Below are 15,833 nucleotides of genomic sequence, written 5' to 3' on the forward strand. Positions count from 1 at the left end.
AGCAAGACAATCCAGTGTGCCCACCAGGGCTGGGTGTGCTTTGGGACCAGCGAGCGTTTGCCACGTCTGCTGGCCACGGTGTTTCCTATCTCTTCCTTCACCAGCATTGGGTTTTCCTGCTCTCCTGCTAGTGTCTCTCACTTTGATCCTCAGGTGAAGGAATTGATTTGGCTGCCCCCAAAGCGTGATTTCCCCAGAGTCTGGCTACAGAAACTATATCCTCTGTATGCCACGGGTTAAGGGATTTGCCCCCAGAGTCCTTCAGCTAGGCAAAGAAGAGAATCTCACCTTAAAGTCAAGTCAATTCACCTCTGTATTACTGAAGAAAGAAGTAGGTTCAGTAAACAAAAATTTCCCCTTTCTTCACCGAGAGGACACCCAGGGCTTTGCAACTGAAAGGGAGGTGCAATGCCTGCTTCCTGGTGGTGGGGGACCTGAGAACCCCAAGATTGCAGAGCCACAGGCCAAGGGCTGTGCGTGGCCTGCAGCTGCATCTTAACGGTCCTACAATGGTGGATGTTGAGCTTCAATATCTGAAAAGTCCAAGTCCTTCAGAGTTAACAGGGCCAGGGAGAGACAGAGACTAGTGCTTTCCTTACCTGCTGTAGGCACGCTAACGTTATACTGAGGTAAAATAAATAGGAAGGCAGTCTTGGCGGTGACCTGTAAAATAAAGGGAAAATGTTCCAATTTAGTTTCTTGGTCACATCAAAAGAAACAAGTGGATCCTGCTACCAGCCCCCAGGGCCCACCCCTTTTGCATCTCGGACCCACAGACCTGTCCAATGAAGGAGGAGTTTGCACTGTTTGTTTCCCCGTTTACTTTTAATGACAAGCCTCCCAATACCTGCACTAAAACCCAACAAAACAGCGTGGGGCCCTGCACAGTATCTAGACTTGGACCCACTGAGGGTGGAAACGAAACAAGCTGTGCTTGGCAGCCGAGGGCTGTACAAATCTGCCTGCCATTCATTCAAGTATGTATTAAGTTCATTCTAGGTACCCGGCGTTTTGGATTGCAGAAACTAACAGGAAATGAGGACACGGACTTCAAGAAGCTTCAGACCTAGCTGGGGTTCCCCCCAGCGCACAGGCTAACGGCACACTGGACAGCAGCCCCAAAAGTCTACACCTGAGCTTCAGAAACAGAGAACTCCAGCTGCTAATTTCACATCCAGTGTGTTGCGGGACACGGGACAAGACATAATGCCCCCCACTGCTGGCTTGTTTATTTCGAAAGCTGCCTTTAAATAAAATCTTGTGTTGTGAAAAATCTATGGTTGTCACCTGGTTATTAATAACCAAATCAGTACCCTGGCAATTCAGCCTGCAGAGAAGAGATGACAAAATGTGGGGATTCAAAGCTTGGACTTTAAGGATCAACAACCTGGGTTCAAATGCTGCCTCGGCCATTTGCTAGGTGTAACCTTACACCCGAGCCTCAGTTTCCCTGTCCACAAAAATCAGGGACATTTGTAATATCCCAGCTTGTAATATCTGGGTAGCGCTGGCCCAACTGTGGGTGTGGTTGAAGGCTCCCCAGATGTTTCTGATGTGCAGCTGGGGCTCAGAAGTACCATCCACACTGTTGTGGAGCAGGGGAGGAGGCCGGGTGAGGAGGGGGGCCCTGGATACGCCTCAGCAATAAAGACTTGCTGGTTCTCCTCTAAATAGAAAGGTTTGAAGGCTGCACCATGGGTGTGGGGGAAACACACTGGGCGTGGCAGAAAGTAGCGTGGAACCAAGACCCTCCCCAGGTGGACTCCCAACACACCCAGAGGGAGGTGACTGTCTGTGGCCACTCTCCCCATCACCGAGACCCACTCCTCTGCAGCGGGGTGTCATTTGCTCTTTGCACACAGCGATGCACAAGCCTTCTCATGTATTTGTGCTGTTGTCTTGGACATGTTCTGTCATGCTCACAGGGAGAAAGTCAAATGAGACTAGGGATAAGAAGGCGCTCTGGAAAACACAAAGCCCTATCCAAATCCGCAGGTCTTCGCCCACCTCCATCCCCAAATCTATCTTATTACTGTGGTCCACAAAACCTTTTTCAGGATGTTCCCAACGTCCCTTCTAGTCCAATGGCCTATATTTCTTTTTGTAAAAAATGTTTTCATTATTTATTTTTGAGAGAGAGACAGCATGAGCAGGGGAGGGGCAGAGAGAGGAGGGGACTGAGGACCCGAAGCAGGCTGCTGGCTGACAGCCCAGAGCTAGACACGGGGCTCAAACTCACAAACTGTGAGATCGTGACCTGAGCCTAAATCAGAAGCTCAAGAGACTGAGCCACCCAGGTGCCCCCAATTGCCTGTATTTCTTTAGAACAGAGGGACACTGGTTTAGCCAAAATGTGGTACCCATTACTTTTCCTTTTGGGGGTTTTAGCCCCTCTCATTTTGTATCCTACTTCTGTTACATCCCCCCTCCCCAAATTCTATTGATCAGAATCTCATTTATCCATCATTGTCCAGCTCAACTATAGCTCTCCACCAAGCCCCCCCCCCAGCTGCTCAGAGTGGAATGCTTTCTTCCGCTGTGCCCCCCACCATACCACCTTTTCTGTCTATGCCTTTACCTGTCAGGTGCCACTCCCTGCACATAGGGACTAACCCAGATGCACAAGGAAGGCCTCAGTAACTGCTCACTGGACAAGATGGAAAATCAAAAGCTGAGTCTGCGCTGGCCTGCTTCACTCAACTGTTCTGTTCCCACTCTTTAGCAGGAGCTGCCCCAGTGCTGTCACGTTGGTGGTCCTCTGTCACCTCTCTGTCGCCCACAGCTTTTCCTTGACACCATCTGGCTGCTACACCAGCTGAACGCATGATGTCATGAAGCCCCACACCACTCCAGCCACGGTGGTGTCTCACTGCAGGCAGCTGTTAGGGATGTGGCGATGAGAGTTATTAGTAGGGCTCAGACGTCGGTGTATGACGTGCTGGTCGTGTACCTGACTCTACTCACACTGGTCATCCGTGACCCAACTGCCTGACTCTATACTGTCCGCCATGACTTCTTTTGCGAGTAAGCTTTGTCTTCTCAGGCTGAAATCCCCCCAAGGGAAGATGAGGAAGCCAGAGGAAGCAGAAGGGAAGACAGAGGAGAAAGGCAGGCAGACAGGCACAAAACCAAACTACATATGTTCTAGGCACACGCTACATATGTTCTAGGTAAATATGTATATTTACCAAACTACATATGTTCTAGGCACAAACCTCCATTCAGTTTCATCCAGGAAACACACCCATCTTTTAACTTCATGGAGTGGAGTGGACCTCCATGAGGTTTTGGCTGACCAGGATCCACTCCCTGCTCCCTGAGGGCATCACCTGTCCCCAGCTGTGTGTGTTTTATGTGTGTACACACACACATGCATGTTTGGAGATTACCCTGATGACCACCTTCCTCCTGGAGGGATGACAAGGCCAGGCCCTCTCCCCTGGACAGAAGACCAGCCAATCAGATACCTTCTCCTGGACTCAGAAACTTGGGCAGGAATGTAGGAATTGCTGGTCAGTGCCGGGTGCCTAACCAGATTCTTCCTCTGCAGCTCCCACCGCCCTGCCCTGGAGTGCCCCAGACCCTCATCAACTGCATGAACCCCCAGAGAGCCTCCTTAAGTTGGCCAGAGTCCATTCCTAAGACACATTATAGTTCCATGTATCGAGTACTGGTGTTCAACTCTAGCTCACACATTTGAATTCCTAGGTAAGCTTTTAAAATGTCTATGCCTGGGCCGCCCCCAGTCCATTAAACCTCATCCTTCGTGGCATCAGCATGTCGCTAAGCTCCCCAGAGCGCTCCCACATGCAGCCAAGTCTGCAAGGCCACTCACACAGAGACTCGCCTTCACCACCTTGTCTAAGCAAGGCTGTCAGGCTCTCTATCTAGGAACTTTTCCTGTGCCCTTCACAGAATTTAATTAACTTATGTCTTAAGTACATTTTTATTTTAACTTCTAAAGAAACATACATACTTTAAAAAGCTGAACAATTCAGGGGCACCTAGGTAGCACAGTCAGTTAAGCATCCGACTCTTGATTTCAGCTCAGGTCACAATCTCACGATTTGTGGGCTCGAGCCCTGCGTGGGGCTCCACGCTGGCAGTATGGGGCCTGCTTGGGATTCTCTCTCCCTCTCTTTCTGCCCCTCCCCTGATCTCTATCTCTCTCAAAACAAATAAACTTTAAAAAAAAAAAAAAAGGAACAATTCAGAAATATGTAAAGTAAAAACCTACCACCCTCTCTGTGTTCTTTGCTTTCCTACCTTCTGCAGCCCATATTCATGTCTCCCTCTGTATGTTCGATGCCAATTCTGTGAGAGCTTTTCCTCTGCATGTATCTTATTTGGAATTTATTACCTTTTATTTTGACATTACAACTTGAATTGTGTTTATATAACTTGACGCAAGGGATGAAAGAATGAAAAAATTTAAAAAGAGCTACAGCCTATAAATAATGCTTAAATCACATCTTAAGCTCAGTATCATATGGGCCAAAATACAAATCTATTCAATGTACATCAAAGTATCTGAAGTATGGTTAGTTACATGGAGAATGTGCAGGTCAACTTTTCTTTACTAATGTCAACATATAAATAACTGGCTATTTAATAAAAATTTCCTTATACATTCTAGTGTTTTTCACTAATATTTCCCACAAGGTCAAATGATATTCGACACCAAAAAGCTCAGCAGAATAAAACGAGCTCTGACAGGAGATATAAATGTATAGAGTCCACTACTCCAGCTACTGAAGAATCATCTCACTTTTTTTTTTTCTTTGAAGAAGACAGACATTTGCTATATGGGCTGTACATATATATATTCTTTCCCTGGTCCTGAATATACAGTCAATTCTTGTTATTCATGGTAGTTCTGTTCAATGAAGTCACTGCGGACACTGAGTTAGCAAACACTGGACCACTGCTCCCAGGAGAAACAGTTAGGTACCAACAGTCTGGTCACAACATTTCCATCAACCAATCACTATGTGTGTTTTTGTGTAAGGATGCTGTATTTATAATATATTGCTAAAGCATGAACACTAAACTCATGGCCAACAGCACTATAATTCATGCCTGAAGAAGCTTATCTAACACACGTACATCCTCTGCGAGGCATATCAGGGCCTTCTCATGCTTAGGAACGACAGATGGCACTTCAGCACCAGGGGTGAGGGCCATTTTAAACAGCAAAATCACCAACAAAAAGCACAAAAATGAAAAAAGAAAATGTGGCACTGGATAGACCACAAAAAAGACATTTGCTTACAACAGGAGAGCTGAAACTAGAAGGCAAAGCATGGTCTTGTTTGATGTCAGCTGGGAATGTGCTCATTGGGTGACTCAAATTTTCCATTGCTGTGTGTATGTTCACAAATGACCACACAATTGCCCAGTGTTGATGTTCAGAGTCACAAATAAATTTTAGCGAGGAGGAGCATCGGCACGCACAAAATGTGTGAAGGACAAGGATCAACTGTTGGGACAAACCTGACTGCCAACTCCATGAGGGCCAAGATTTTTTGTAACACCTCTTTGAGGTATAATTTACACACTATAAAGTTTACCCACTGTAAGTGTATAGCTTTATAGGGTTTATCTTTACTTGTTTTTACACTCTCCATTCACTGGAATACAAGTTCCAGGAAAGTGTGGATCTTACTCGTCTCGATTATCTCCAAACCATCACCTCCAATGGTGCCGAGGACACAGTTAGCACTCAGGGAGCTCTTGTTAAATGAATACAGCGATGAGGTAGGGGAGCCAGTGCTGTGCTCAGCTGGCTGCCCCTCAGCCCATCATCTGCATGTCCTCTCCCTCTCCCTGGGGTCCAGCCCAGTGCGAGGCACGTAGTAGGTATCTCATACATACCTAGTTGATGAACTAATGGTGCAAGCAGCCATAGTTAGTAACCACAGATGGTTGCTTAACAGAGGTTTTCTGGACATGATTCTGAGAGAATAGGATCTGGGACTCTGATTAAGGCAAAAACACCAAATTCCAGTGTTTTTCCATCCCTAACCTCTGGGTCATAGCAGCAGAAACCATTCGAGGCCCTGCATCTTTCTCTATAGGTGGCCATGCTTACCCCCCCCCCCCCATTTTAGTCTGTCTCAGTAAGGTGACATCAGTACCTCTGTTTCATGGATGAAGAAGATAAACGTGAGGCCCAGAGGGGTACCATGGTCTCCTGAGACCTCACAATTGTATAAGCAGAAAAGGCACATTCAATCTGATTTTTATTTTTGTAAGTTTATTTATTTATTAATTTTGAGAGAAAGAGGTGGTGGGGGAGGGGAGTAAAGAGAGGGAGAGAAAGCAAATCCTAAGCAGGCTCTGCACTGTCGGCACAGAGCCCGATGTGGGGCTCAAACCCACAAATCACGAGATCATGGCCTGAGCTAAAACCAAGAGTCAGACACTCAACTAAGTGAACCACGCAGGTGCCCTTCAATGTGATTTTTTTAAAATGTGTTCCCCAAAAACATTTAGGATATTCACAATATGGCACATAAAATAGAATGGTGACATAAAACAGAAGCAGGAAAGGAACAAAAATTATCTACTGGAGGCAAAGAGGAAGAGTGAGGAATGAGACTGATCCACAAAAATGCAGTCCAGGAAGTCCTTCTCATAAGCTAAGGTGGCCAGAAATTTGCTCCGTGCTTTCTTGAAGGCATCTGAAGGAGGAAGGAGTGACTGGCTCCTGCATTCACCATGTTCATTAATTAAAAAAAAAAAAAAAAAAAAAAAAAAGACTACTCGAAAAAAGCAATTCTACTTCTCCAGCATAAAAGCTACTTTGTTCTTTAAAAGGCACCCCAAAACCTCACCCCATAACCCTCTGCCAACCTCAGAGCAAGGACAAAACAGCTAACAAGCTGCTCTCTGCAAGTTCTCACTGGGTTTGCAGAGCACACAGGGCTGAGAAACAGGAGCCTATTAAAAATGTCATTCCAATTATCTCCCATCCCTTTAAGGCTGTTTATAGGAAACATTATTGAGTTTAATAGCATTTTAAATGCCAGGTTCAGTGGGTGAAAGGTTAAAAGTGAAAATGTGCTAATACACTAAAGGGGTACACTAAATTATGGAGGGGGAGCCACATCTCCCTTGTTCCCTCCTTTCTCCCTCTCTCTCTGTCTCTCAAACATACACACACACACACACACACACACACACACACACACACACACACAGCTTCACTGAACTTTTAACTAAAACAGGGCATCAAGCACAAACACAGTGATGTTGAGCATGCTTGTGTAGCCATAACAAAACTAAAATCATTCCGCATGCCGTGTTCTATTAGGGGCACATGAATCTGAGCTCTTGGCTGCAATGAGACCAAAGATGCCAGTGAAATAGCTGCTTTTGGCAAAGCATACTGGGCTTGGATTCCAGTCCCAGTTCTGCTCCTGGGCATATGGGTGACCACAGGCAAGGTATTTTACCTCTCTGGATCCCAGGTTTCTCATCCATTAACAACAACAACAAAAAGGACAGTTAGTGTTATCAAGTGCTTAGTCTTCACCTTGCACAGTTCCAAGTGCTTGACATAAATTATTTCATGTAATGCTCACAACAACCCTAAGGGTAGGTACTAATAATATCCCCATTTTACAGATAAAGTGGAAAGGATAAAGCCAACTAAGGTGGTCAGAAGGGATGTCCTTAAAGATCCTCTCCACCCTCCGCTCCAAAAGGCTATCATTTCAGGATTCCATTTATCATCAACCCCCAAAAGCACAGCCTCATGCTGACAGCTCGCTGGGAGGTCATCCCAAGTCTGAACCATATTACTGTTTCTCCACCTTGTGGAGACAGGGCCTGGGTATCACCTGTATCTGACAGGGCGAGGAAAAGCAAGGCCTCTTGAGCCAACCCACCATAGACCAGCCTGCCAGCCACAGCCTCCGGCCACACCAGGGTTCCCAAATGCCCCAAACTGTTGTCTTTTCAATGCAAGCTGATATCTGGGCACCAAAGATAAGAGAGAAGAAATGCAATGAAAGCAGCCTCATCGCTTTCTTTTTCGGTAGTATTTCACCCTCAGATCTGGCCAGTTTTCTTTATTTCTTGGCAGTCACAAGCAAGCGTGGGCCCTTGGAAGGGGGCTGGGGTGGAGGACCAGCCACCGAGGACAGGAGAGGGTATGTGGCCTGTTTCACAGAAACAGCTCTGCTCCAGCCGCCATTGTCCCGCGCACGACCACTACCCCCTCCTAGGGCCCAGGACACAAAGAGAAGCACATGGGGGACCCTGACCCCACGAGGGACAGCCAGCATGGCACCCCTCCGCCCAAGAAGCACAGGGGGCGGCCAAGTGAAACGTCCTTGTCCCCCAGCTCAGCCTCTGCTCTCTGGAAGCCAAACGGTCTCAGCTCAGAATTTCCCAAAATTGATTTTGCATCTTTCTGCTGAGGCAGTGCATAGGAAAATTTCAGTCAGACAGGAAAACATTTGAAAGTTACGCCCAATTGGTGGGGAAGATTTTTTTTTTTTTTAATAAAGAGTCTTTTAGCCCCAAGCATTTGCTCCCCGGGGCTCCTGCTTCAGGAGAACCCTGGGCGGCGGGCTGGTCACCTGCAAGTACATGAGCAGGACTCAATGGACCAGGTTTGCAGCCCCTCTGTCACTCAATGAAAGGCAGATACAGCTGAAACAAAGATGCTTTTCACTCCTGCGTTCTGAAATTCTACGTTTTGGATGACCAGAAGCTGGCTGGGAGGGCCGAGCGCCTGAAACCAGGAGGCAGAGTTCTGACAGTACCTTTCTGTGTGATTTTTTCAGCAACGCCTAGACATCCTGGTTTTCTCACTTGAAAAACTGCCTTGATATAAGAATTTAGCAAAGCTATACAAGCACACACACAACGGACTCGCCACAAGCCCATGTTCACAACGTTGAACAGACTCACCATGAACAGCGACGATCACACTTTTCTATTTTGAACTTAAAAATGACAATACATATTTATGAGAAAAGTCCATAATCAGAACGGCCATGATCAAATTGTTATTACCTACTTTGTTTTATACTCATCGGTTCCAAGGTCTCAATTTTATATTGGGATAAACAGGAATTTAGAAAGGGTCACTTCCAGAGTTTTAAAAATCTTTGAAGATGAGCTTAAAAAAAATGCATCTGAAGATTGAATTTGTCATGTGATCCATCCCCAATTTGGGAAGTTAATTATGTACTGAAAGACAGGAGGTAGCCTAAAGCCAGCTCCCCTCCACTGCCTTTATATCCACAACTGAATGACAACTTCAGGAAGACTACATATTTACGCAATCGGTTTACATAGATTGAACTTGATCTACTGGTGCCCTACAAATAGCCTTAGGTAACATATGAATGTATTTCTTCTCTCAAGGCCTTAGTATATATACTAAGTATATATACTTAGTATATATACCCCCATCTGCCCCCTCAAAAAAAAAGACCCCTTAACCAATATTTCTAGCATTCTAGTTGATTATATACTGCACTCTCCCAACTGCACATCCCAATAGCTATCCTGCCATTTGGACAGCACAGCATACTCATAAACCATTCCTTGTGGGAGCTAAAAACTAAAGAAAAATAAAGAAGTATTCACATAAGATAATTTAGAATGTCAATACTCTTCGGATGTATCTCTCTTGCATGGCATGGTGGAGTTCAGATGGCTGGTTGTACTGTGGATAGTCCCAAAACACATGTTTTGTTGGTCTGAACAAAATATTTCTCAATGTGACCAAAAGCCACCTATTCAGACAGAATATAAACAGTAAATATATAATTAAAAATAAATTAAAAATCGAAATAGGAAAATGAAAAAGTCTTGGAGTGTGGCATTTCAGGTTGCAAGTTAAGACTGGGTAACATTTTAGGGGCCCCTGGGTGGCTCAGTTGGTTAAGCGTGCAACTCTTGATTTCAGTTCAGGTCATGATCTCACGGTTTGTGAGATCGAGCCCCATGTTGGGCTCTATGATGACAGTGCAGAGCCTACTCTCAATTCTCTATCTCTTCCTCTCTCTCTGCCCCTACCCCACTCACTCTCTCTCAAAAATAAAGAAGCATTAAAAAATAAATAAATAAAGACTGGGTAACATTTTAGACTAGACTGCAGAAGAAGACCACTGCACAGTGCCACAGTGTCGATCAGCTGTGGTTTTTAAAGAAGCTTTAGCTCCATAAAGCAGGAAGCACAAAGGGGGTAATTCGAATCGTTACAGATTTGTCTGCGACAGCAAGTTGCTAACCGTCGTCAATCATCATAAGTGGGTGCCAGAGAGAATCATCCTCGAGGAACTTATGGCGTTTCCTGGTACTTGAGGAAATGAAAGGATTACTCAGGGGCTCCAAAAACCCAGGGTAGCTGGACCAGGCGGGGCCCAGGTGTATTGGCCTTCATCTGTTTACACTCAGGAAAGAAAGAGAAGGCAGAAAGTGATCCCTCTCCTGCAACCATCTTTAATTAGTCTCTACCTTCTGGAAAGCATCCAACTCAAAACAGCAGTATGTTGATCCCCATGTTTTGTCTGAAGAGCCAGCCACGTGGATTAGAGCTTACTAGAAAAATGAACTGTGAGTTCACAGGGATGGAGTGAAGTGAAGCCATCTCCAAGGGCCATACACCAGGCCCATCAGGGGGCTGATGGCTGACTCACACAGGGAGCTTTCAGATTCCTCTAGTTATCTGTGTCAGGGCACCTAAAGAGAGATCCTGACTCAGAGGGTCCACCTCTGTCCATATTTAAACTGAGAACCAGGGCTAGAAGGCAAATAAGTGAGTTTTGCAAATAAGCCACTCTGTAGGAATTTGAGATGTGTGATCTCTGCTGTCCCAGTTTCTCACACCCCTACTCCACTGAGGGGTGAAAGGGATTAAGGAACAGGCCCGGTGAATGGGCCACCATGGTACCATCCTAATACCAGTAAGAGCCATTCTCTTCCACACAGGGCAAGGAGTTGAGGTCAGGCAAGGGAGCTCTTAAACGTGCATCTTGATTCCGCATCATCTTTACTTCCTACCACTCTCTGTGTTACAATGCCTCCCGCTCCTACGGGACATGCATTATAACCCCATTCCGGGCTGGCATCCAGCCTGTTACACCTGAGTCTACAAAGACCCGTCAAGGACCACCTGAATGGGGGCACCTGATAAACAGAACTTAATGATGATGATTTGATTCAAGTGAATTAAATCAAGGCCAAGAAGGTTAATGAAAAACATCTAGCACTCAAATATCCTTATTTGTCAGCAAATAATGTTCACAGGGGATATTCTGAATCATCTTCAAAGTGGGAAGAAAAACAACAACTTAAAAGACAAAAGATCCCCCCAAAATGTGCTACAGATAAACAGAAAATACAAATCTAACCCCAAAGGCATGGCTGCAGGTAAACACTACCCACAATGTGCCACAAACCAATCTCTCCATACCCCTAAATCTAATAAGCAAAGTCTGGGCAAATGTCAATATTTAGGTAGAATGCCATATTCCAAGGTATCTCCCTCTCCCCGCACCCCACAGATCTGGCAATATACGTTACCACAGAACTCATTTTACTAATAGAAAGTGGTAATTTATTTTATTTTATTTATTGTTGGGGGGGGGCAGCACACTCAAGCAGGGGAGGGACAGAGAGAGCGGGAGACACAAAATTTGAAGCAGGCTCCAGGCTCTGAGCTGTCAGCACACAGCCCGGTGTGTGGCTCAAACCCATGAACTGCGAGATCATGGCCTGAGCCGAAGTCAGACACTTAACTGATTGAGCCACCCAGGCACCCCAGAAAGTGGTATTTTAAATAACATCTAAACATTGGTGTGCTTTTTCTCTGCCCAGCCTCTCAGCACCCCAGGCGACTGACTGTGACCTCACGCAGGGTAAAGACAGCCTGAGGAGCAAACCAACCATCAGAGGGAGAGGCTGGACCTCAATCTGAACTCACAGCTGGTCCTCAGAGGCTGACAGGAGGCTGCAGGCACCCTCATCCCAGGCTTGATGTGCAACACCCCACTTGCTTATAATAAATCCCGGCCTTAGAGCAAGAGGCAGGAGGCCAGGTGTCCCTTCGCCTGGGCCCACTGGGTAACTATATTTCAGGGGGATACAAAAAGAAACAGGAACTGCCTTAACTTAACTGTGACCTTAAACTTTGGCCAAGAAACACAGATAATCTCCATGCAAGACAATCACACAGTGAGAGCTGACAGAGGGGAGGACAGAGCCACACACAGACACACACTGAGTGGGAGGGAAAGAGAAAAGACTCTCCCCTGCCAAGGCCTTGGGTGTGGGAATGTGGGTCTGCTCCTTTCACTCTTTAGCCACTGCTCTGTCCCCCTGAGGCAGGAACCAAGGCCACGGCCTGCAGAGGGCAGATTGAAGGACTATCCTTGGCTGTTCTTTCTGCCATTTCCCGACTACACCAAGAAAGATGACAGATCCATCTTGCTAAAACACTACAGGCCCTGTTCTACAGTCCCCCATAACTCCCTAGTGCCTAGGAGAGAATCAAGATCCTCAGCTGGAATCACAGGATTCCACAGGTACCCCACCTCACATTTCCGAGCTTTGGCCCCTCAAATCCGAGACACAAGAATGCCCCCCTACCCCTCCTAATCCAAACACCATCCCAGACAGGAAAGGCAATACCCAAATGTAGAGCCCAGTCAGACAAACCAGTCTGTAAAAGCTTACTTATAACACAACAAAACCATCGTTATTAGCAGGTACAGTAGTCCCCCCTCATCCGTGAGTGATACGTTCTGAGACCCCAACTGGATGCCAGCAAGTGTGGACAGTACCGAAACCTACGTATACTGTTTTTTCCTATACAAACACACATACCTACGATCAAGTTTAATTTGTAAATTAGGCACAGTGAGGAATTAATAACAATAACTAATAATAAAACAGAATAATTATAACAATATGTAATAAGAGTTATGTGAATGAGGTCTCTCTCTCAAAATATCTCACCGTTCCCTACTTGCCCTTCTTCTTGTGACAACGTGAGATGATAAAAGGCCTACATAATGAGACGAAGTGAGGTGAATGGCGTGGCCTCGTGACGTAGCATCAGGCTACTGACCATCTGAAGATCATCTGCTTCCGCACCATAGTTGACCGCAGGTAACTGGAACCGCGAAAAGGGAAACCGCAGATGAGGGGGACTACAGCACACGCAAGCAATTCAAGAGACCAGTGGGGGTCCCCTGACTGAAATGGGCACTGAGCCCCCTAACCACCCCGTCCCATGGGGAACATCACCAATGAGGTTCTGCCTCATCCGTATTCTAAGGGACGGATGAGCCAAAAGAAGGCCAGAAAGGGGCTGCCTGCACTAAGGGTCGAGAAGTAGAAGAAATGTAATTCCCAGGAAAAATGAATGTAGATGGGGATGAGGCTGGAGGGCTGGCAGAAAGCAGGTCTATGAAGGGTCCTTTATGGCAGGTGTAAAAAGCGGACTTTATCCTACATGTGGGAGGTAGCCACCTACGATTTTTAACGGGAAGATACAGTGAGATTTCCACTGCAGAAAGTGCACTCTGCTCAGTGTGTGGAGGGTGGGCTGGGGAAGGGGAGGTGAGCCGGGCAGCGTGGAAAGGTTAGGAAGGAGGTTGCCGCAACAAGGGATGACGCAGGCCTGGATTCAGGTAACGGCACAGACGCACGACAGTGATGGGTGATTTTCAGAAGATTCAATGGCACGATAAATTAAGGTGGAAAAGTAGTCAAGAGGGGTGCCCGGGGCTTGCTCAGGAAGCAGATGCACAAACATATAATTCAAATAAGATATGCTAGGTGTTATGACAGTTAACTCAAAACATTGTAGACGGTGACGACATCAACAGAGACACAACGGAAGTCCAGGGCTGGGAGGGGGAGACTTGAGAAGGGCCAGTCAGAGGCCAGAGGAAAGCCAAAGGGCCCCAGCAGCCAAGGGAGGTGAGCAGTGAGGAGCCCGTGCTCAGCACGAGGAGACCTTCAGGGAGAACAGGTCAACTGGGGGCTGAGATGCAGACTGCACAGGGGCATCAGTCTTATTTATTTATTTATTTTATTTTATTTTATTTTATTTTATTTTATTTTATTTTATTTTATTTTTTTCCTCTCTGATGGGTCCCAATGGTGCTCAGCACACAGTGAGATTTCCAAAAATATTTGAGGAATAAATGAATGCATAAAGACTCCATTAGATTTGGGGACCAGAAGGTTCCTGGGTCCTCGCAGGGTAAACGTTCTAGGAAGGAGGGAAGTCAGTGTACGTGGGTGAATGTGAAGTGGAAGAGTGGAGACAAAGGTCCATAAAGCTTGTTCAGGTGGCTGGGAGCTAGATGGGGGGAGGGGGGTCAGGGAGGGGATGGGGGAAGCTTGAACCTACGAGTCGATTCGTGAGAGAAAGACAATGAGAGAAGAGTGGTTGGATATGCACAGGGGTAGGGGGAGCTGGAGAGGAATACATCCATCCAAAGGAAACTTCTTTCTTAACGGCACCTAGAACCGCAGGAGAGGGATGCCCTAGGAGAACACCAGTCCTGGGCAGCTTCCTGGTCAGGCCCCATACCTCCTGGTTCCCCAAGATCCCTCTCTCCGAAGCTCTGACGGTGTCTAGATACAAATACCAGATACAGAGAAGCAGCTCGATCAATGTGCCTTGAATCGATATAAATCAGAGGAGGAAAAGACAAGTGAAAGAAGATTACCAAGGACTTGGGGGTTTGGGGAGAGACGCAAAACCAAAATTAACACCCCCCCCAACTATATTCACAGCAAGACTAGGAAACGTTTATGCCCTCTATTTAGTCAATTCCTTTGAACCAGTGCTACACTATCACTCTGGGTGGCCATGACTCTACCTTCATTCATTTCCCAAGAGGGAGAGACAGGGTCACCTGGATGGATTTGCAAAAGGATAGCTGTTCTGTGGGTTCCTGGGGTGGGGTGCTGGTCAGAGGGCCACGAGGAGGCTCTGGCTTCCTATCATTCCATCAGCCTGTGCTGTCTCTGGCCAGACTGACGGGGTTCGGAATCAGAACCCGCAGACACGCAGATAAGTGTCTGGCCATGGGCCAAGGTCCCTGTTCTGAGACCTGTTGTGACTGCCGCCATGGCCACAGGGGTGATTCTGGGGCTTTTTTCCCACATCTCACAATGGCCACACCAGGTTTTCTAAACAGATGTGTCAAGGACAGCAGTGTGTGTGTGTGTGTGTGTGTGTGTGTGTGTGTGTGTGCGCGCGCGCGCACACGCACGCACATGTACGGGCGCACACATGAGCAAAGCTAGCTGGTAAGACATTTTTTTCACACTTCAGAAACATGCATTTGCTTAGAAACACCTCTAGAAAAACAGAGTTAGAAACATATAATCAATCACAAAATATTTGAGTGCATCATCCAGGCAAGGCCCAAGGCTACAGTAGATCTGAAAACTTGTAAGACTCATTTTCTTCCCTCAGAGACCAAAATCAGGAGCTAGGTTATCAATCTAGTCCAACTCCCTTATTTCAGAAGTGATAAAACCAACTGCCTTTTATTGACCATTTACTGCGAGCCAGGCAAGGTTGAGGCACTTTCTATGATTACCTCACGTAACCCTCAAGAACCCTGTAAAGAACAACAACTAACGTGTAAGATCTGAGTAAATGCCAGGCCTTGTGCTCAACACCAAACAGGATTACCTCATTTAACCTCCAACTCTAGAAAAACTTCGGCTGCCTCTGCTACTGGCACTACTATTATTTACTGAGCTCCTACCATGTGCCAGGACAGAAATTATCTCCTTTCATACTCCCAGAGGCCATACTGTACAGAACAAGTGAGGCTCAG

The 15,833-nt window shown here is 46.5% G+C and overlaps 1 protein-coding gene across 5 annotated transcripts in view; it reads right to left on the minus strand.

Moving 5' to 3' along the window:
- TRAM2 (translocation associated membrane protein 2) overlaps positions 1–15,833 on the minus strand; it is an 83,964-nt gene that overhangs the window by 39,914 nt on the left and 28,217 nt on the right. For all 5 annotated transcript variants that reach the window (XR_007152008.1, XR_007152007.1, XR_007152006.1 and 2 more), the window contains exon 2: positions 600–663. Coding sequence is in view for 2 of the 5 variants with exons in the window: in XM_047857765.1 (XP_047713721.1) it covers positions 600–663 (64 nt within the window). In the remaining 3 variants the exon portion in view is untranslated. The remainder of the gene's footprint in view (positions 1–599; positions 664–15,833) is intronic.

Source organism: Prionailurus viverrinus, chromosome B2, assembly GCF_022837055.1.
Source record: "Prionailurus viverrinus isolate Anna chromosome B2, UM_Priviv_1.0, whole genome shotgun sequence".
Lineage (NCBI taxonomy): Eukaryota > Metazoa > Chordata > Mammalia > Carnivora > Felidae > Prionailurus > Prionailurus viverrinus.